Genomic DNA, 20,321 nt, shown 5'->3' with positions numbered 1-20,321 from the left:
CTTGATTTTTAGGTACAGTGGAAAAATGGATAAATAGACAATACTTGAACTAGCTATACATGTTCTTCTTCATCCTAAGATTAAAGTGCCTACAAGTCAATACACTTAGTATTCTCATAGTATTGTTGTCATTTACTTTTTAAAATTCAGTTTAAAGCCTATGGATTTATTATTGTCCTTACAAAACAGAATCAGTCAGAACAGTGATACATAAGTCCTAGGAAGATCAGTTGGCTTCTTTTTTTTTTCTTTTTTTTTTTACTTTTGTATCAGACTAGGTCTAGTATTTCTCAGAAGCATATTCTTAAAAAAAAAAAAAAAAGAAAAGAAAAAAAGAGAGGGGGACATAAAAAAGCAAAAAAACCAAGACTTCTGTCTCAGCAGCCTCTGGCTCAGGTTTTTAGGCAATCCTACATCACCTTCCACTGTTGTGTCCCGTGTACAACGGTGGCTCTCACTCTCCCGCCCTCTTGCTCCATCCTCCTCTTGCACCCCGTGGCACTGTACTCTGGTGAGGAAGAAATTCTGCTGTTTGTTGGTTTGTAAAGACCCTGAGCGTGCTGGGGTGGGTGCCTCATCCGGGGGGGTTCTATGCCCGCTTGACACTGTTGAGGAGCTCTGTCAGTTCACCGATGTACTTGATGGTGTACTTCAGGGTTTGTATTTTGGTGAGAGGCTGTCCTCGTTGGCTATAGACGGGGGGCAGGTAGTTGCGCAGCGTGTGGAGCGCGTCGGCCAGGGTCCTCATCCGCAGCTTCTCCCTCTCGCTGGCCTTTCTCCTGCGCTGGGCTGACATCCGCACCTTGGTGCCCTTGGGCAGCCGGGCCTGCCCGGGGCTGGGCAGGTAGGCCGGGGGGAAATCCACCAGGCTGTAGCCCACCAGGCTGTTGCCGCTGCTGCTGCTGTAGGGGGTCTCCACTGTCGCTGGACAGGGGGATGAGGAGTAGGACTCAAAGGAGGGCGTTGGGGATAAGCTGTGTGGAGACGAGACGGGGTGCAGCTCGAAAGCCCCAGAAGCGCTTTTCCAGTCCCATGACGATAAGCAGACAGAGTGCTCCGAACCCAAAGCGTCTTCCATGTTTATCAATGTCTCATGCAATTTGTCCATGCTGGAGGAGCACTCAGGAGAAGCAAGGCCCTCTGCTTGCCAGCAAAGGCTGGAGCCGCCGGCTGCCGAGACCTTTTTATGATGGAGGGAGGAAAGTGACAGAGTGGGAATGTAGGTTTGGTGAGAGGAGTTCAAAGGAACACCACAAGTGCTAAGATGGAAAATGAACTCCTGATGTGCTAGTTTCTTCTCAGTGATAATTATCAACCTTCAGCTAAAAAGCCTTTAAGCTAACAGGCAGCAGTGAAAAAGGAGGAAAAAAAGATTATCTTCTTGCAACTAAACCAATTAAGCCTGCGCATCTACATTTAATGTTTCGCTGGGGGAATAAGTGGTGAGAGAGGAAAAAGAAAATTAACCATTTTACAAAACAATTTACAGACATAGTATTTAAGGATAATGACTGCTAAGAAAAAGCCAACCCTGAATTTAAGCCACTGAGCCCTGATTTCTGTGTAACTGTTGGATGGCACTACAGCAGTGATGATTTGGTCTGTGCTGACTGCTACTGAAGTGATCTCTCATTATCTGCATCTTGAAAGTCAAAGGTGGTTTGTTTGAATTTGTGTGCCTTACAGCTCTGGATTTCTCTTCTCATGGGTCTTCTCTCTGGATCATCTTAGTTATCAAAAGATAAAGAAGGAAAGAACAACAATGCCTTCCCTTGCAGTCTGTAGATTCATTTTCTATTTTAAACCATGACTGGGAAATAAAAAAGGAAATCTGTAATTACAAACAATGTCAAAGTCCCATTTTAAGAAAGAAGTAGGAAAATGAAACTAAAAAGAAAGTAAAGGAAAGAAAATGCACAGTGTATAAAGTCTGGCCCCAGACAGTAATTTAATTCTAAGTAATTTACAAATTACGTGTGTGTAATAGAAGACTAGAAGCTACTTCTGTAAATTTTTACCTCTAGGAATCCATTCTTCTGCCACAAAGAAACCTTTCCCAGGTCTGACTCAATGCAACAGTGAAGTTTTATGTTAAATGGTTCAAGTGAAAATGTATATCCTATAAATTAATGGCATTAATAATGAGCACTTTTCATCTCTAGGCTTCAGAACAGCTTACAGTGATGATTAATGATCTATATTACTATTGGGAAATGGATAAGCAAAGGCAAGGAGTAACTTGCCCAAAATCACACAGCAAATCATTAGGAAAGCCAGGAAAACCATCCAAAACTACTGAGCTCTGCAGCTCAGCTGCCAGCCGTGACTTTGTATCAGCCCATAATGGGAGCAAAATCCAATATATAATGAAAAGAAGGGAAGAAAGAGTGCCAACCTGGAGGAAAAAGAGAAGTAGGAAATATTTTAGAGATTTCTTCCATGTAACAATCTCTGTGTGCACCATAATCTACTGTGAAAAAAGGGGGCTATGCCTTTGACCAGCAATAGCCCAAGCAAGTTGAAGCTTTCTAGAATACACCATTTCTTTCTGATTGGGAAATCCTTGCTACAGCCACTCAGAAAAAAAAAATTCCAATCCAATCCTCACCATAGTCATTAGAAAGGCCCTTGTGAATTTCTGTGAGTTTGGGATGGGAACGTCAGGGAGCTGCTTGGGGGAGACTGACTGATGATGTGCTGGGATCAATAAGAAAGAAACAAAGTGAAGGATTTCAGCATTTCAACCCAGGCTGAATGAGTTTGACCATGATGACATCTACCCCATGCGGAAACTTAGGGCACAGCTTACCTTGCTCAGGATTGCTTTGGGTTTTATGGTGACTTCAGTGACCTGAATGAGTTTCATTTAGCACCAAGACAACGGTCACAAGGCCACAAGTTAGATACAAGTTATGCTTCTAATTTAGCATAAAAAGGGGACTCGGTTTTGTCTCAGCTAAAATCTCTCTCCCACTCTTTTGTTGTTTTTTTTTTTCCTTTCTCTTTTCCTCCCCATATTTGTGTTTATAGTCCCTTTTCCATTGGAAATACTCCCTGCTCTTATTTTGCATCTTTCCCTTTTTTTGATAAACACAGGAGTTGGAAGTCTCCAAATAGCCAAAAATCAGGAGAGAGTGGTAGAAGAGGAGGAATTTCTGTTAGGTTGTGCCAAGAAAAAGAAGATTTCAAGTGTGTGTGTGTGTGTGTGTGTGTGTGTATAAATAGAATAAAAATACACATATTAAATGTGTGTCTATATATATATGTATAAACAGCTTGGCATAGCAGTTTTGATTTTGGAATCAAATGTTCATCAAATGCAGTCAAATTTATAAGCAAAAATTTCAGCAAGTCTCTTATTTGCTGACTATAAAACATGCAGGTTGGCAGTTAATTTATACTCCTAATCTCTGGGTAAATCATAGAAGGTGTTGCTCAGAGACCAAGGGGAAAAGATTTTGTGCATGTCCAAGATGCAATTGCTGTAAATGACAGGTGTACACAGATTTCATGTCAGTATTCTTACATAGAGGAATTGAGTTGAGCATAGGCAGGGAAGAGTAATGCAAATTATAGCAATAGCTAAATTTTTTCTTATGTCTTATGAGTAAGTGTTTGAAGTGACCAAGGCAGGATATTAGAGTATGTGAACAATTGCTCTGGTTCCATGAAAATTCATGGGATCTTATATGCTTATGTTCTTATAAACTGTTACACAGGCAAGAAAAAAACTACAGGCTTTCCTATAAACAATACAGGGCTAATGCTCATACTTGAAAGCTTCCTTGCAGTTGTGCATCCTGTTTTTCAGTTTGGAGAAATAACCTCATTTCTACTCACAGCTCCCAGGTTCCCAAAACATACATGAAGTGTGCCTCAGTTTTGGCCAAATCAGGAAGATACGTACGGTCTCTCTCCATGATCCCTGTATGATCCAGAGCCTATGTAAGTCATCAGAGTCTCATGGTATTTAGCTGTTCTTGGATTAGTTAGTTTTGGATAGCAGTATGTTGCTACCTGCAAGTATGAGAATCCTCAGTTAGGAAATTATCGCATAAAGTGGATACAAAATTACTGGAAATGGTAGAACAGTTCACAGTGTTGTTTTATAGCAGGGCCTTAAAAAGCACCATAGACAACGCGTGGCCTCAGGTTGGTTTATTTTTCTGTACCCTGTGAATGACTGATGCTCTTTCATTAAAGAGCTAAGAAAGTCCTAGAAAATAAATCTATAAAAAATGTGTTTGCAATCTTTGTTTTATTCTATGTCTCACAAACTTTGGGAATACCCTTTTTGTCTGTCTGTAAAGTCAAAATATTGAAGGGTAGTGAGATATGAGGCTAACATGAATGAAATACAAACCGATGTTTAAAAAATGATAAGGCATTTTCTGCTTGACTGATAGTTTTGATTTTCATTTCAGTAATTTATTCTGCAATAAAAAGGCTAACATCTTAATCTTCATGTCCTTTAAAATGAAAGGTTCCCTGCTCATATTTCTGAATTTATTACAGAAGGGAGAAGCATGGATGCACAGAAGGAGCAAAGATTTTTCCATTAAAAAAAAAAAGACATGGAATAGGAAGTTTTAAGAGCTTCCATATGAGTCTGATTCAGATTTTAAATTTAAAATAAGTTGTCTATATACCTGCTGTCATCCAGGAGTATGGTAGATAAATGCATTTTTATGTGTACAGTTATTAGAGACTGGTCTAAATATTTTTTCTCTAAATATTCTGAATAATACATCGACCAAGCTGTGAGTTTGATAGGAGAAACAAGTTTGTAACAATAAGAAGTGAAAAAACATATTGGATGGGAAGAATGCAGGCTGAAACCGAGTAAACATGGATAAATGTTTTTCAGCAACACTAATCCCATAGCAGTCAGCCTCCCTAACAGTCAGAAGTCCAAACTTATTTTATTGACAAGCAGCAGACCACGCTACTATCCTTGTAGAGCACTTAGATGATAAAGGCTCACTGTGCAGTTTGTACCATGAAAACATCTATCTCCCAAAAGCTTTTAAAATCACTTCATCTCTCATTTAACAAGAGGTTTCACCAGTATTAGTTGCTCAGTGCGGAGGTGGCTGTTACCATCCTCCTTCACAGAGATACGGATGAGGAGCCAATCACCCATGTATCAAACATGGGGTGAGCAGCTCCAGGTCCCACCAACCTCAGCAGACGCAGCAGGTGTTCAACACTTCCGAAAAGGAGTGTTGGACACCTCGGTTTATGTCCAAGCTGGCAATAAAGGAAGGAAAGCATCCACCACATTTGTCACATCAGCCACCAGACGATGCCTCTCTCCTTTTTAAGGCTTTTCCTCAATTTGGATAGATGTGGTTTTTTTCAACATGAGTAGACTTTGCAGCCATTTTTTTGTCCTTGTGGAAGATGGTTTAATCTGGGTCCAACCTCAACTGAAATAAATAAGTCTTCTGAGTAAGTAAGCTGGTCAACAACTACAAAATTCTCTTTTTTTTTTTTTTTTTTTTGAGGTCAATATGCCGAAGAATAAACAGCAAACTAGCTACAATTCCCAGAGAATGGGAATTCTCCCTATGAAAGGGAGCCTATAACTCTTACTACAATCCATGAAAAAGCATGTGTTAATTGGATTTCTCATTGTTATTACTGCCTTTGGCCAAATAAACCTGTGGCTAGCACAAGAGAAAACATTGCTATTCATTTGTAGTAAGACCAGAAACAGGCCAGTTCTAGTGCTGTTAAAAATCCTGCCTGAAGTGTTTAAACACTTTAATGTTCTCAAGGACATCACTCCAAATTGCCAAACTAATGCCTGCTCATGGAGAAGAAACAGCCAAGTAAGTATCATAGATTTCACCAGGGCTTTGCATGGTGACAAGCATCTCTCTAGCATTGCCCTGGCAGTATCAGGACATATCTATTTGCTTTACATTCTCAAATGTAAGTATTTGATCCTCCAAATAGTGGCAGTCTCCGTTGGCTGATGAGCAACATCAGGTCCGCAACTCATTTAAAACATCTGATCTCCAAGCAACTGGCCTCCCAGATGAAAAGGCCAATGTGTGGAATTTACACCTACCCACCTTTTAAGTAGGGAGTTTATTACCTAGTGGTTTTCAGCTGATATTTAGGAATGTCTTTTTAATACCCCTGTTAACAGAAGTTGAAAGGAGGTTCAACAGTGCGGTTGGCCTTTAATGTCTACTTCAGCCAGGAGGAAAGGGCAAAGCAGGGGGAGGAATGTCAGACTAAGAAGGTGTATTTTTCTCAGAAAATGGAAAGTAACATATTATCAAAATAATAGAAGTCGTTTCATTTGGAGAGCTCCATTATCGTTTACTGCAGCTTCATTGTATCAGCTTTCACATTTGGTTTAAAAAAATTTTGTCTGCTATAAAGAAGTCGATGTATTTCAGCTTTTAACGGGAGAGGTGGAGGGTTACCTGTTGCAAATAATTCAGAATCATCAGCAATACCTCCCTTTCTACCCAAAAGCATATGTTCAAATTTAATAAAGTACAATATAGTTTATCTTCAAGTGTTTAGCTTACTTTGCCCATGAACAGCTTAGTTTCCTTTGCCTGGGTTTCACAGGGCTTTTTAAAAAAAGCAGGATAGCACCTGGGGGTCCAGAGGAAGTTCAAGGTTTGTACTCTTGCTTTCCTGCTATTACAGTGGGCTTTTTTGCTCTAAATCATTCCTTTTGCAGAATGATCAATTTTCCAAAACTAGGTAAAACTTATAAGAAATTCCAAGAGCCAGGAAAATCGCATTGAAAGCTTGGTTGTGACTATTTCTCGTGGAGTTGCACAGGGAACTATTTTCCAATTGCTGTGATTACATTTCAGCTCAGGCTGTTCCTTTTCATCCCTTGAACCTCCTCATCAGTATCTGCTCATTTCTGCCTCCCCCATGTCCTAGCACTGATGTGCAGAATTGCTGCATGCTGTTAATAGAAACCATGTTTCATCTTGATGCTAAATGAAGTTATGCTCTGGGCACAGCCTGCAGTTCAGTTTAATAATTATAAAATGGATCAATAGTCTGGGTAAGAGACAACATACAAGTGGTAGATTACAAATTTTATTTAGCTCTTACATATTTCATATGCTGAAATAAAGTGCTGTGTGCCTGTTCAAGCCACCTTTCACAAGCACATGGTTAACCCGTAGGTGAGGACCATTGATTTTAGACTGCAGTCATAAATTTCTAGGCAAGTTGCTAAATTTTAATCACATTCAATCCCATAAAAAAATGAAATCACTCCTTCAGTCTATTGATGAACCTGAATGGTAAATTAAGTCTGGGTGGGTGTTTTTGCATTTGCTCTGGCGCTTCCATGGATTTTGCCTAACAAATTAAACTCTGCTGTAACAGTCCCACAAATGCATTTGAGTAAAATTGTTCACATTTTTTATAGATAAACTTGGCACATACAGAGCTTTTCAGACTAAATGAAGCGGGAGGAAGTGGTTCATGTGCTGAAGAGCAGAGCTGCTGTTCAGAGAGACCTGGACAGGCTGAGAAATGGAGCGGGAGCAGGCTTGGGGGGTACAAGGAAGGCAAATGCAAATGCCTGCACTGGGTGGGTTTTGCCAGGGTGACTGGCCAGGATGCAGCTTCCCAGAAAGAAGACCTGGGGAACCTGGGGGGTTGACAGCCTGGAGCAGGTCCAGTGAAGGGTCACCAAACTGACCAGAGGGCTTGTGGATATCGTGTATAGAAAGAGGTCCAGAGAGCTGGGTTTGTCCAGTCTGGAGACGGGAAGGCTCAGGAGAGACCTTACTGCAACCACCTGACAGGAGAGCGAAGAGGAGAGCAATCACACTCCACAGAGGTTCGCAGTGGAAGAAAGAGAAACAACGAGCACAATGAGTCTTAGCAGCCTTCAGCCTTTCAGTGACTCCTCACAGGTTTCCTGCTGTACTTCTGGTGGTACAAGACACTGATATTTTTCCTGCCTGCTAATATTTTAGGCCAGTTGTGTTTGGGTGACAAAGGCATGGTGCAGAGGACTGCGTTCTCCACCACTGAAGACACTGCTCCCTTTCCTTGCATCATGATCAGTTTTTATTTTCCCACAAGCGTCAATTTTTATACCTCTAGTTTGTCCCATCTATGACTAAACATCATTTTTTTTCCTCTTTCCTCTATCTTTTACTTTCCTGTCTTTTTTTTTTTTTAAGGTTTCATTGATTTGATTTTCAGTCCCATTCTTTTTGTTGCTTCTTGATACTGACAGTAGATCACGATGCCTTTTTTAATATCTTCTCCCCATATAAGTCATACATCTGTTTACCTGCTAAGTTGTATGGATAAAGTTAATGTTAGAAACAGAAAATATTTAATTGTTCACTTGAAACAGGCTTTTTTGGGAAGTCCAAAGCACAGAATAAATAGTTACAGTAGTTATAGTCACAGTATATACAGTATATACTTACAGATAGGGGCTCAGTTAAGGTTATAAAGTTTCAAAAAGTAATTTATTGAGAGGCATCATTGTTTAGAAAACTCTTACGTTATTTTCATTTCTATTTTTTTCAACACATGAGAGAGCAAAAGCCCTAAACTCCCACAAAGAAAACTTACGTATGTGCCAGTAAGGCAAGCTTAGACATCGATTAAGTCAAACAAAGAGAAGGTAAAATGTAGAACTAGTGGGAAAAGGGGATTACTAATGCAACTCTACTTGCCTTCACACTGAGAGTCCATGTAACTGAGTGCTGCTGGCCACCCCATCACTCTGATGGGACACAGACATCTGGTTTGCACACTGCCTAAGTTCCTGCTTAGTTAATGGTAATTGGGATGTGTAAAATCAGTGCATGCATGAATAAGCAGGTAGATCTTACAACAGCAGCTATGCGAATCTTAAGGGCAGCTGGTCCTGTCTAAAATTCTTCTCTCTTAGGGTCTGGTTTGCTGCAAACTCGGGAGAACACTGTCTGGAGAGGCAGCACAGTCACGCAGATGGAAAATCGGGTCACAAATGTCCTGTTCCCAGTCCTGCTACTGACCTGCATGGCCATAGAGACCCCCATCTTCTCCTGTGCCCCTACATCTCTCCCTGCCTTAGATCCAGACCATGTCAGGGGAGGGATTACCTCTCTGCAGAGATCTCCCATATGATGCCCACCACCGTGGTCAATTTAAAGTTTGTGATGCTGTCTTATTACAAAATAATGCATAAAAAGGAGACAGTGTCAGGAAACATTTAAATCTGAATTCTGCAGGTAATACTGCTTTAAACCAGTTGTGCCCTCAGAGAAGCAATTTTCTAAAGTAAATACTGCCAAATGGGTTGTAGTAAAAAAAACCAAACCACAAAAAAACAGGGAAGGAAAGGGAAACTTAAATTTCCCTGACATTGACCTGCCCTGTCAGGCTGGGATGCACATTCATCAGTCTCCTGCTCTTATCTGATAACTGACATTCTGTGAGGAGTTGAAAGCAAAGTAACACAGAAGGATAACGCTCTCTTTTGAAGAACAAAATGTACTGGGAACTGAATTTTTCAAGTACATTCAACGTGAAGTTAACTCTTACATTGTAGGAGCAACTTCCCAAGGCGAGAGATGGAGGGGAAGAAAAAAAAGACTCAAAAGGGCTATTGGTGATTCCCTATTAATGTGCATATAAATTAAGCTAACATTTACACAGTCCCTCTACTTTCAATGTACTTCAGACAATGGCTAATCAATACCCATTACACAGCTTTAAAAAGGCTGAGTATTCTGGGGTGGTGAGCCGCATCCTCCCAAATACAGCACACTGCCTGAAGCCAGCTATTTGCTCGGAGGCCTCCTTCCTTGGAGTTTTCTGAGATCAGACACGGAAGCCTTATCTTCCTTCAGAGGAAAAGCTCAGTTTGGAGAAATATCATTTGCTCATGGCACAGGAAGGAATTTCATGCAGACGATTTTTATTTACTGAACCCAGCGTACTTTAGGAATCAGTTCCGAGATGAGGACGAAATAAGTCCCTGGCTCACAGACATGGAATTAAGCATTATGGTCCAGCAGAGAAATCAGCTGATTATATTAAATTTTAGACAATCATGAGGGATACAATAATCCTGTTTCAATTATTCAGCCATGTTCCTCCTGAATCCTGTGGCTCCCTAGTTATTTTGGGGATACATAGTAAACATTAAGAATATTAATAATGTCCTTCTCTTCAAAGCTTCCTCTTCAAGCCTAAAGATGGCTCTCCTGTCCAGAGTTATTTTTTTTTTAATTACAAAGCAAAAGTTTAAATAATATTTAAGAAATGCCTCCATGCCTGTCACAGTCTTTTTTACTTGGTGCCAAAATTCCTGAAGTGTGCTACAGGGAGAATTTCCATTTCGACAATAAATTCAATCCTACAAAAGCAACCAGTCCTTATGGCTCAGAGGGTTTTATATCAGACTCTGTACGCCTTTAAAGTCTTCCAGGAGGACTTTCTCTAGCTGAAAAGAAGCTCTGATAAAAGAAGTTCAAATGTATTTTTGTCTTGTGTTGTATAAAGGCTACTCAAATTCAACAACAGAGTATTTTCTAGACATAAATTTTATAATTATATTTTCTAATGTACATTTTCAGGGTGACTCTCAGAGCTACTTTTGCTCCTAAATCTTCTACCTGGTAAAACCTGCGTGTAGGGGCTCAGCACTGGAGGGAAAAGATCAAAGCCCTATAAATGTGTCAAACTTTCAAATGCAAATCACCTGCCATAACGCTGCTGAGAACAAATCCTTCATTATCACCATTCTGTGAAAGGCTTAAATTAGCCTGAATTGGCTGAAAAGAACAAGAAAAAGAAAACCATTTATCTTCCTGTGAGTTTTATTACCTTTAGATTTATTTGGTTAATGGTCCAATAGCCCACTAATCAGAATGTCTGCATAACAAATTCTTCAAATGACCGATAAATAAAATATGTGATCACATAACGTTTCCATTAAAGTTAAACCGGAATCTGTGACAATAGATTATTGAAGGAGTACTTAAAACATGTCATTCTTTTTAATTGCTAAACTATGATCTACTGTGATTTATGTACTAACAATTATCAACTGGCTTCTTAGCTTGAATTACATTTGGAAAATTTTGCAATGTGCACTTCCTGCACTGTATGTTCTCCAGAGGGGTGCAGTATCTATCCTTATTTCAGGCTGTCATAATACTGAAAACATAATTACTTTCTTAAAAGGTACTATGTCTTGGGTATTTTGCAGATAGTTTCAGTGTTGTAATAGAATATTTGATTGATTGACTAGAAGAGCAAGTTAAAAAAAATCACAACAGTTGCACTGCATTTAATCTTTACCACTGTTTCATTAAATGAACAACTGCAGACAGGTTTTGTTAAGTGAGCATTATTGGAATCTTTGAAGAAGGATAAGCCTTGTTGAGAAAGCTGTGGGTCAGGATGGGCAAGGGGGTGTCTGAGGGGAGCTGACTGGGGACCCTGAGCTCAGCATCCTCAGGTGTCCTTGGCTGCAGCTGGTGAGACTCCCCAGAATATCTGTGCTGGTGACTTGTACCTGCACCAGGGACGCTTTGTACCTCACTGGCTTTCTCCTGGTGAAAGTTTTTATACATTCCTCCTTTGAAACATTTGTCCCTCCACAGTCATCTCTTTGGGTTATATTCTGAATTATATGATTGGTTGAACACAATACAGAAACCAGGGTCTCTTCCCCAGGGAGAAGTATCAAGGTTATACAAGTTCATACATGAAGGCACAGCATACCTACATGGATGTCACCCCATAAGGACCTACAGCTTTGATAGCTTTTCCCTGCTCACTGTCATGTCAAAACACTTTCAAGTCTTGGGCTTCTGCAGTGAGAGTGGCCTGGCAGTTGGAAAACACTTATGATTGTTGATAGTAATTTTTTCTGTATCTCTAATTCATGGCCTCCCAGCACAAAACGTTTGTTGTTTTAATAAGAAAGAAAAAAAGAAAAAAACCCAACCAACCAACCCAAAACTTAAGTTGTTGGTATCTTATAAGACAAATATGCTATCACAAAGAAGTTGTTGTGAGATACCCCACATCACTATTACTGGAAGGAATGTAATTTTCTTGAAGGAATTTTTCAGTTCTGTGTACAAATTCAAACATTTCAGTTCCAGAGCTGCATGCCCATTTTACACAGTGATATTCTTCAGACTATCAATGCAGGGAGAGGAATGTCCTCTCTGTAGGACCTCAGTGGTGGGCTACATATAACAGAACAAGCAAAGGACTAGTGGCTTTTTAAAAATTATTTATGAAATCTGCTGGGTTGCTATACAAGTATCAGTTAACTGTGACGGGACACCTTCCAGTCCACCTCCTACACTTCTCCATAAAATCAGCAGCACCTTCTTCAGGCCTTTGATAACCCCTCATGGTAAAACTACTTTTACCCCCTCATGTCCCCTCATGCATCCTCCCTGCCCATAACTGGGTGCTGTGGCTTACCCAGAAAGCCATGCAGACCAAGAAGGGCACTGAACCGGTTTTCTCCTTTTCCAACTGAAATTCTTTATTTATTAAAAACTTATATGAAAAACACACCCCACATTCTTCTGGCCTATCCAACAGAATGAATGGCTTGATTAAATCTACTAAGCAGTAGTTCTGGTTACCCACTCTCAGGAAACTTTCAGATTTCTATAAATTCAAAAGAATGTAAGAGACTGGCAGCCTGCACTGCTAAGCAAGCTTTCTGGAGATAAGTATCAAATACCTGCAGTTAAACCATGAAAACAATTTAGGTACAGAAACATGCAATTAACATAACTGTCCTAGTGCATACAGCCATCTATGAACTGCAAATTGACCATTCCTTCAGCAGCATCTCATATGACAGATGCTGTTCTGCACAGCAGTGCCTTCCTAAGTCGTACTGACACATCAGCCCTGTAGCTAATTACAAGAAAGTAGAAAATAGACCATCTCCCCGATTTCTAACTGTCAGGTTTTCTTTGGTCAGTCAACAATTATAAAAACTAGCAACATGCTATGGATGAAAAGTCTTATGAAGCCTCAGTACAGGAGACGTGCATGTGGCTGTACCTCCTGGAGCCCTTTGGGCTGTTAAACCACAGGCTTTGGGGAATCCGAGCTGGGGGTTTTTACCACCCAGCTGCAGTTCAAACAGTGAATTTAGATCACCAGCACAAAAAGATTCAAAGAAAATGTCTACAACACATTGCAGTGGGCTGAGTGACAGAGAGGCTTAAAGGCTAAAGCTGCTCTGAGACCTGCCATTCACGTTGGACTGAAAGCCTGAATTCGACCTGAAATGAGGACACAAATGTCATGTTTTTGCAGTAGATAAGACTTGGAGAGATTCCGGGGTTTGGGCTATCTTAGGTCTGTTGCAGTGTGGTATCACTGCCAGGGCAGCACTGGGATGTTGGGATAGAGGAAGAGCACTTAAGGGTTCATCTGGTAACTGTGCCCACAAAATTATTCAAAGCAGACACCACTCACAGTACCACCCACCATGTCCCAAAGAATACGCACAGCTTGCCACAGATCCCACCTTTGTCAGGAATGTTTGGTAGGACAAGCTTGGCTGCAAGCTTGGCTGGGGAGGTGCTCTAGCAGAGCACACTGCTATTTAAAATGAGATAAATGCACAGCTACTTCACTATCTCGGGATTAAAAATGCCCATGGTTCACTTCTTTTCCTTCACTATGTTCTAGTCAAGCAGCTAAATAATTTTAAATACCTATCAAGTGCAATTTTAGTATAGGTAGCTGTTTTCATGGAGCAAAATTTTCAAAGAGAAGTCTTTTTTTCCAGCTGTGCTCAGTCTTTGAAGTGACAAAACCTCTCCAACCCTGTCAAGGGAAATCGGGGTGGGGGGTGGAGACAAGGCTTGGATTCCAAAAACTCTTGAAACTTGGTATGTGATTAATCTTATTAAGTTAAATTCAGTTTTGGTAGTAGCTATGATGCAGGATACATGAGCAGGAGAACTGTGCAAAGAGCAGTTCTGGCACCCATTGTAATTTTGTTTTCTTGAAACAGTTAAAAGTGTTGTGCTTCCTGAAGTAAAAAGCGCTAAATCTAGCACCAAGTTTACTGTTTTGTCAGTAGCACTTAGGTTTATAACAACTCTCAATAATATTCTAAACAGTTTCCTTTTATCTGCTGATATAATGCGGCAGGGCTTGACACCTTCTTAGACATGAAAAGGCTTTATCTTGTCTCAAGTAACAGCTGCCATTCGTCTTTCACTGCTGTATTTTCCAAGTTTTTTTCTTGGCATAAGAGCACAGTCAAGCCTGTGCAAATCCTCAAAGTTAAATAATCCCCTTCTCAAGTAGCAAAGCCCTGTTAACTTGCAAAAGATTTACCAAGTTCATCAACTCTATCAACAAAGTAGAAATTGGTAAACGCAATGAAAATGAATTTTTTCTTTTGTTAAACACGTTCACGCATGTTGGTAAGTATTGCAATATCTTCCAATGAAAAAAAACAAGGAGCATGTGTAGCTTGACAGTGGGATACAGACATTGAGAGGTGGGTTTTGTTGTGTGGGTTTTTTGTTTGCTTGTTTTCATTATATTTTCATAGCTTTCTACATATACATTCCATATAAACAGTATTTATTTTCGATTCTCCATGGACCTGAAATAGCGAGCTACAATGACAAGGAATGCCAAATAAATGTTTCCCTTTGTTAAACTATGCTAAATGAATTTGCCACATCTAAGTAGATGTTTAACACTATTTATAAGTGGAAATAATGGTATTTATACTGCTAAGACAAAAACTATGGATCTGCTCTACATCTGTGCAGGAGTCACTCAAGCTAGAGGAATCAGGACATCAGGAGTGCCAGACCAGGTAAAGTGCTCAGGCTGTACAGTAATTCCACAGAAAAACTTTCAGAAAAGTACTTGAATAATGATGCATCTTAACTCGCCCCACCTCCACAGCAGGTACACTTTTATTACTTGAGATGACAGTGCCTGTTTGGGCTGACCAAAACAGAAGATAAATGCAAATATATTCAGGGTCATCAGGCTGATGCATCACCCTCATTTACACTTATAGCCATTTTAACATAAACTTGTAGGAATATTTCCTGCAGAAGAAAGTTATCTGTTATACTCACTCAATTTATGTAAACGTTTTCTTCAGAAGTGTGAAAGGATGCAAAGCAGTCAGCTTTGGCATGGTAAAAACACTTCTGAAGAAAAATCATCCCTAATCCTTAGATTGACTAAATTACAGGAAGATGAGAAGTCAATTTCCCTTCTGTAACAAATCACAAATTTAGTTCTAGCAACAGTCACCCCCAATGATAAATGTTCTTGTTTATTTGCCGCAATGGGCAGCTACAGCCTGAAAGAGAGAAGGCATCCTATACAGTTGTTTGCACATCTATTGCTGCTTCCAAAGTAGAGGCAGAAAACTTGGACAAAATTAAGATGCACTGCAAATGAAAAAAATGACATTTTTCTGCTTTTCATAGTTGAACTGTACTTATTAAACCAGATTAATTTGTAGCAATAGCAGCAGCATAGTCTCTTTTTTTACTTCTGCAGTTCTTAATGTCTTATAATTGTATCTCATTTCTGGTTTTCATCATCTGCAAAACATGAACTTGTCTTAATTCTGGCACAGTATGTTCAGGGAATCATTCACCAAAGCAGCCATCTCAGCCAGATCTGGAAAACAAAAAACCCTCCAAAACTTGCTCTTGTCCCTCAGTTCTACACAAAATCCTGAAACACAGAAACCCACACACTGTGGGTGAAAATTTTATGATCCCTTCAACAGAAGAATGTATTCTCATACAATGGCAGGGAACAAAAGCGAGGTCATTCAAATGATGTTGACATTTTTATTAATGAAAGTTCAAACTCTTGATTCCAACTTTGAGTATTCAAAATCAGCAGCAAGGAAAAAGAATCATACATAATCAATAACAATGTTTTTCCACAAAAAATGGTCTGATCTTTCCATTATTGGCCACTGCAAAAGGAATCTCTCCATTTACATTCCGCAGGTGATGGCTCTTCTTATTCTCCTTAGCAATTCTACTCTTGAAGCTACCTTTCTCACATCAGCTGGGTGGTTAAGAATCTCCAGAAGAGAGAGATCATCTTAAAAACTGGAAATAAATTTCCAGTATTTTGGATTTTTTTCTCATTTCCCTTATACATTTCTCATCTGGAAAACCAACTATAAATAAACTTTCTCCATCTGCCCACAGAGGAAAATAAGAAACTACCATTTTGGCTAATTACAGATTGTATTATCTATAGCCTACCTATTTCTTCCTTAAACACATCTGGAATTTAGCTTCTTAACTTTTAATGCTGTGGCCTTTATGAAGAAAGAACTGACATTTTCATTAAGGCATGGATATTCTAAATTTCTGTTGTTCACAGGTGAAAGTGGCATTCGTTCCGATTGGTCCACAGAAAGTTAGGAACACTTTAATGCAGGCAAGGAGGCACTTTCTACTAAGCTGCTGAAGATAACTTTCTTTTTGTGTATGAACAGAGATGGCTTTTAAAGAGGTAGGAAAAAACCATTTACATGATATTTTTCTAACAGTCTGCAATATCATCATTAGATTTTGATTTTCTGTAACTTTGCCTTCATTCTGTGAGTGGGATTTCATATCTACAGAAAAAAAAATGCCCCAAACTATAAATGCTTGATTAAAAACAGCCACTAAATTTCCTTAAATGTTCAATATGACAGTTACAAAATCAGAACATCCTTACATGGCTTATTCCATTATTTGGAAGATACACACACTCAAAGAACAGTTTACTATAGGGCATGGCAGATACAAATTTAGCTATCCTGAAAGGTACATCTGCTGTGTGTCTCTATCTGGTCCTTCAGAGATAATCAGCACAACAAGCATCCCAGGATTTGAAAACCCATTTTAAAACTAGCAAAATTAAGTTAGTGGAGCAGAATGGAAAATTTCAGCTGGAAAGAGCTGTATCACTTCGTCTTATTAAAAATATCCAACAGCAGTGCAGGCACTACTTTAATAATTCTGCTTTTATAAGCAGAAGGACTAATAGCTGCACACAAAATCCTCCCTAAAAAACCCCAAACCTTCTCGTTTCATAAACAACCTCCCTGCTTCCTTGTATACTATATCCTGATGCTTATGCATCAAGTTCAGAATGTATGAAGTCCAGAATAACTATTTGGTATTTCTGTTAACATTTTAGTTTCAAACTTTAGCTACAGTATGCAGTATTTCATAGCACTTCTTATTCATCAAAACTGTGTCCACTTAAAACTGATAGAGCATACTGCAGAAACTTTGCAAGAAAGAACTCTCCAAGAGCTGAAGTTTCAGAGTTAATTTCATAATCTATTTTATAGAGAACCTAATTGATTTTGATTCTTCCTTTCAGTCTTTCAGCCAGAGGAAGGGGACTGTCTGCCCATCCATAAGTCAAAACAGCACTTTTGGCTTGCTGTGTGGGACCAGAACCTGAGCTCTCAAGTGGTTGCTCTGAACTAAAGCAACAATTAACTTCCCCTACAGAGGATGGTTTTGGAGAAACTTGCAATGAGAAACTGTTACCAGCTTTTTCTAAACTGGTCTCTTTCTTCTTCCCTTTAATTATAAGGGCTGAGTCACCATTTGTTCTTTTGCTAGTAAAAACGTTACTTCTTTTCTTTGTAGAACACTCTTTAAACTGACCAGGGTTTAGTTGCCTTTTCTGCTGCTCACAAATGTGATTTTTATTCATGTTCCCATCATCACTGTCCTCACTAGAAGAACATCTGTTCTGACACACACTCTTTTTAGAAGAAGCTTTCCATGTAGTTTGAGTACAAGTTTTTTTAGTGTGGCAGCCAGTTACATCAGCTGTGGGCTTTTGAGGCAATTGAAGCATTTCACATCCAGGATGCAGTGTCTCTGTTCTCTGCACACTGAAGGTTAGAGATATGGAACTGCCTATATTAGGGTCTTTTTGCATCACTTCAGCCAGGCTGTCAGCTGTTTTGTACTGATCTTGATAGATGCGTACGCTGGATTCCCCGGCATATATTTCTGACAACGCATTTTTACTTTCCTGCACTAGCTTATTTAACTGACACAAGGAAGAGACATAGTCTTTATCAGAATTCAATATTTCCTGTTTTTGTTTAAAACATTTCAAAGACTCCAGTTGCATTACATCTTCAGAAAACAAAGGGTTTGATGGAATGGAAGTCATCTTAAGTATTCGTTCACTTAAAGGCTGTTTCTGAAGTTGTCCCATAGCACCATCTGACAATAAATCATCTGCACTATCAGAACAATGTTGATCAGACTGCATAGCATCAGAATATTCTGAGCTATTTCTTACTTTTCCATGACTTAGTGGATTCGAGTGTTTTATGTATGTAGTTAAGTCAGCTGCTGAATCACAGGTAACACTCCCATGGGCTGGTGAAGTGCTGAACGAAGTTCCTTCCCAATCAATACTGCTCAGTTGTAGATCACCTGTGACAGAGGAAAAGGATGGTATCTCTGAATTTTTAGCAAATCGTGCTGGCAACACAGATGAGTCAGCCAAAGTACTCTGTAAAAGCGAGTAAGGTGATACAGTCAGAGGAACAGCAGCTGCTGACGCTGGCATTTGAACAGTTGTTATGCAGGAAGCGGCAGCTGACGCTAGATCTTTTGATCCAGTACTACTTCGGTGTATCTCATCTTCCTGGGGAGTTTTTATATCTGATGTGGAGTCTTGCACAGGAGGAATTACACATCTAGATTTTAAATTCATTTGAGACAGAAGATCACTAACTTCATCATAAACATCTGTTAATTCCTTTTCTTTTGGTCTGCCTCTCTTGTCTAAAAAAAATAAAAATAAAAAGGTTATCTCAAATTAGCATATTAACCACAGTTCAGATTTCCTACTGCTACAGTATAAAATGGTAAGATAAAAGCACAGTCCTTACAAGGTATCATGCCCTGATCTTGACAAAACATGCTATTGTTCAACAGTCAGAAATGTTTGTTACTTTTGCTTGTATTCTGGCAAGACCCGTAGGTTTATAAGAAATATGCTTTTGAACCTACTTTTCTGTTTCTTCTTCAGAACATCTGACTTTTCCATTTGATACAGGGTGACAATACCAGGATAGGCAGCCTGAAACAAAGACTCCTCTTCTACTGTGACTACAAACAACTCCGCAGGCTCATCTTCTGCATCAACATAGTGCTCTAAAAAAATAACAAATGTACATTAGATGTGTATATACACATGTATCAAAGTAGAGAACAAGAAAAACAAAGAACAAAAGAGTCACTTGGGTACAAAGAAGGTATGTAAACAGGTCAATAGTACAATGTTTGAGATTTAGCTTGATGACAAGTCAAGTCATTTTCTTTCTGCCAGTCTCCTGGCACGAACAGGCACACTAAATGTACAATTCTGCCAACATAGAAAAGTTTCTAGCAAGTAAAGAGTCACAGCTTCAGCTACCTAGTGAAATAAGGTACAAAATACAGAGTCCAGGTTTTATTAAGAAGTACCAGAGAAAGTACTTGAAGACTGAGTTCCTTGCTTTCTAGGTAGGTTTCTTTTCTTTAAAGCATTGCTTTTACTTTCAGGGTATGTGAAATTTGATGCAAATTTTCTATTGCATTCAGAAGTTTCCAATCTCACCCACATTTCACTGCCTCATAATGTTGCAAAACTTCTCCTCTTTAGAGCATGCTTTTCTCAGTTTCTATGAACTGTTTTGTTTCATAATGTGTATAGAAACTACACCAACCTGGTTTTTGCCACTCGATTTCAAAACAAGGAATTCCATTTTTAACACGTGTCTTGACTATCCTGTAAGAACAAAAAGAAGCCCATTAAATAATTTTGTTTAAACAGAAAATGAAAAAATCTAAGTTAACTAAAAATATTTCAATATTCTAATTAGTAATGATTCAGAAGAAAAAATATTAGTGAAATTAAAACAACTTTTAAAAAATACATTGCTTCTCTCTATAACATTTTATAGTAAAATTTTGGGTCTAGATTTGAATATTGAAAGCATTGAACCTTTTTATTTTCTTTTAATGATGCTGCTCAGAATAGCATAACCAGAAATCAAAAAGCTATTTTGTAACAGACAATCACAATGTGGACCCCTACAAACATCAGTTTGATATCTTTAACCATACCACAGAGAAGGCCGTTGCCATCGACAGTAATTTTCTGAACAACCAAACAGCGTTATTTAACTTTTGCATAAGAGCATGAAGATACAACATGAACTGAGCAGGGACAGTCAGTGTTTATTAGATTTTTCTAAAACCATTATCGACACCCCAGTTTAATTGGTTCCTACATGAGAAAGG

The 20,321-nt window shown here is 39.2% G+C and overlaps 2 protein-coding genes across 2 annotated transcripts in view; both read right to left on the bottom strand.

Annotated features, from left to right (window-relative positions):
- Positions 1 to 589: 589 nt before the first annotated feature.
- MSGN1 (mesogenin 1) lies at positions 590 to 1,108 on the bottom strand. Its single transcript, XM_010186623.1, has one exon. The coding sequence runs from the start codon at positions 1,106 to 1,108 to the stop codon at positions 590 to 592; it is 519 nt and encodes a 172-aa protein (XP_010184925.1).
- A 16,247-nt stretch (positions 1,109 to 17,355) lies between these two features.
- Positions 17,356 to 20,321, bottom strand: part of GEN1 (GEN1 Holliday junction 5' flap endonuclease) — a 13,755-nt gene continuing 10,789 nt past the window's right edge. Inside the window, exons 11-13 of the mRNA XM_010186622.1 lie at positions 19,745 to 19,806; positions 19,047 to 19,190; positions 17,356 to 18,818 (exon numbers count right to left, since the gene is read on the bottom strand). Of these exons, the coding sequence (XP_010184924.1) occupies positions 17,356 to 18,818; positions 19,047 to 19,190; positions 19,745 to 19,806 (1,669 nt within the window). The remainder of the gene's footprint in view (positions 18,819 to 19,046; positions 19,191 to 19,744; positions 19,807 to 20,321) is intronic.

Source organism: Mesitornis unicolor, unplaced genomic scaffold (genome assembly GCF_000695765.1).
Source record: "Mesitornis unicolor isolate BGI_N332 unplaced genomic scaffold, ASM69576v1 scaffold41866, whole genome shotgun sequence".
NCBI lineage: Eukaryota > Metazoa > Chordata > Aves > Mesitornithiformes > Mesitornithidae > Mesitornis > Mesitornis unicolor.
This window is presented reverse-complemented; position numbering and strand designations above follow the sequence as displayed.

Coding starts and splice junctions, on each gene's coding strand:
- MSGN1 (XM_010186623.1), bottom strand. CDS start 1,108: ATGGACAAATTGCATGAGACATTGATAAACATGGAAGACGCTTTGGGT.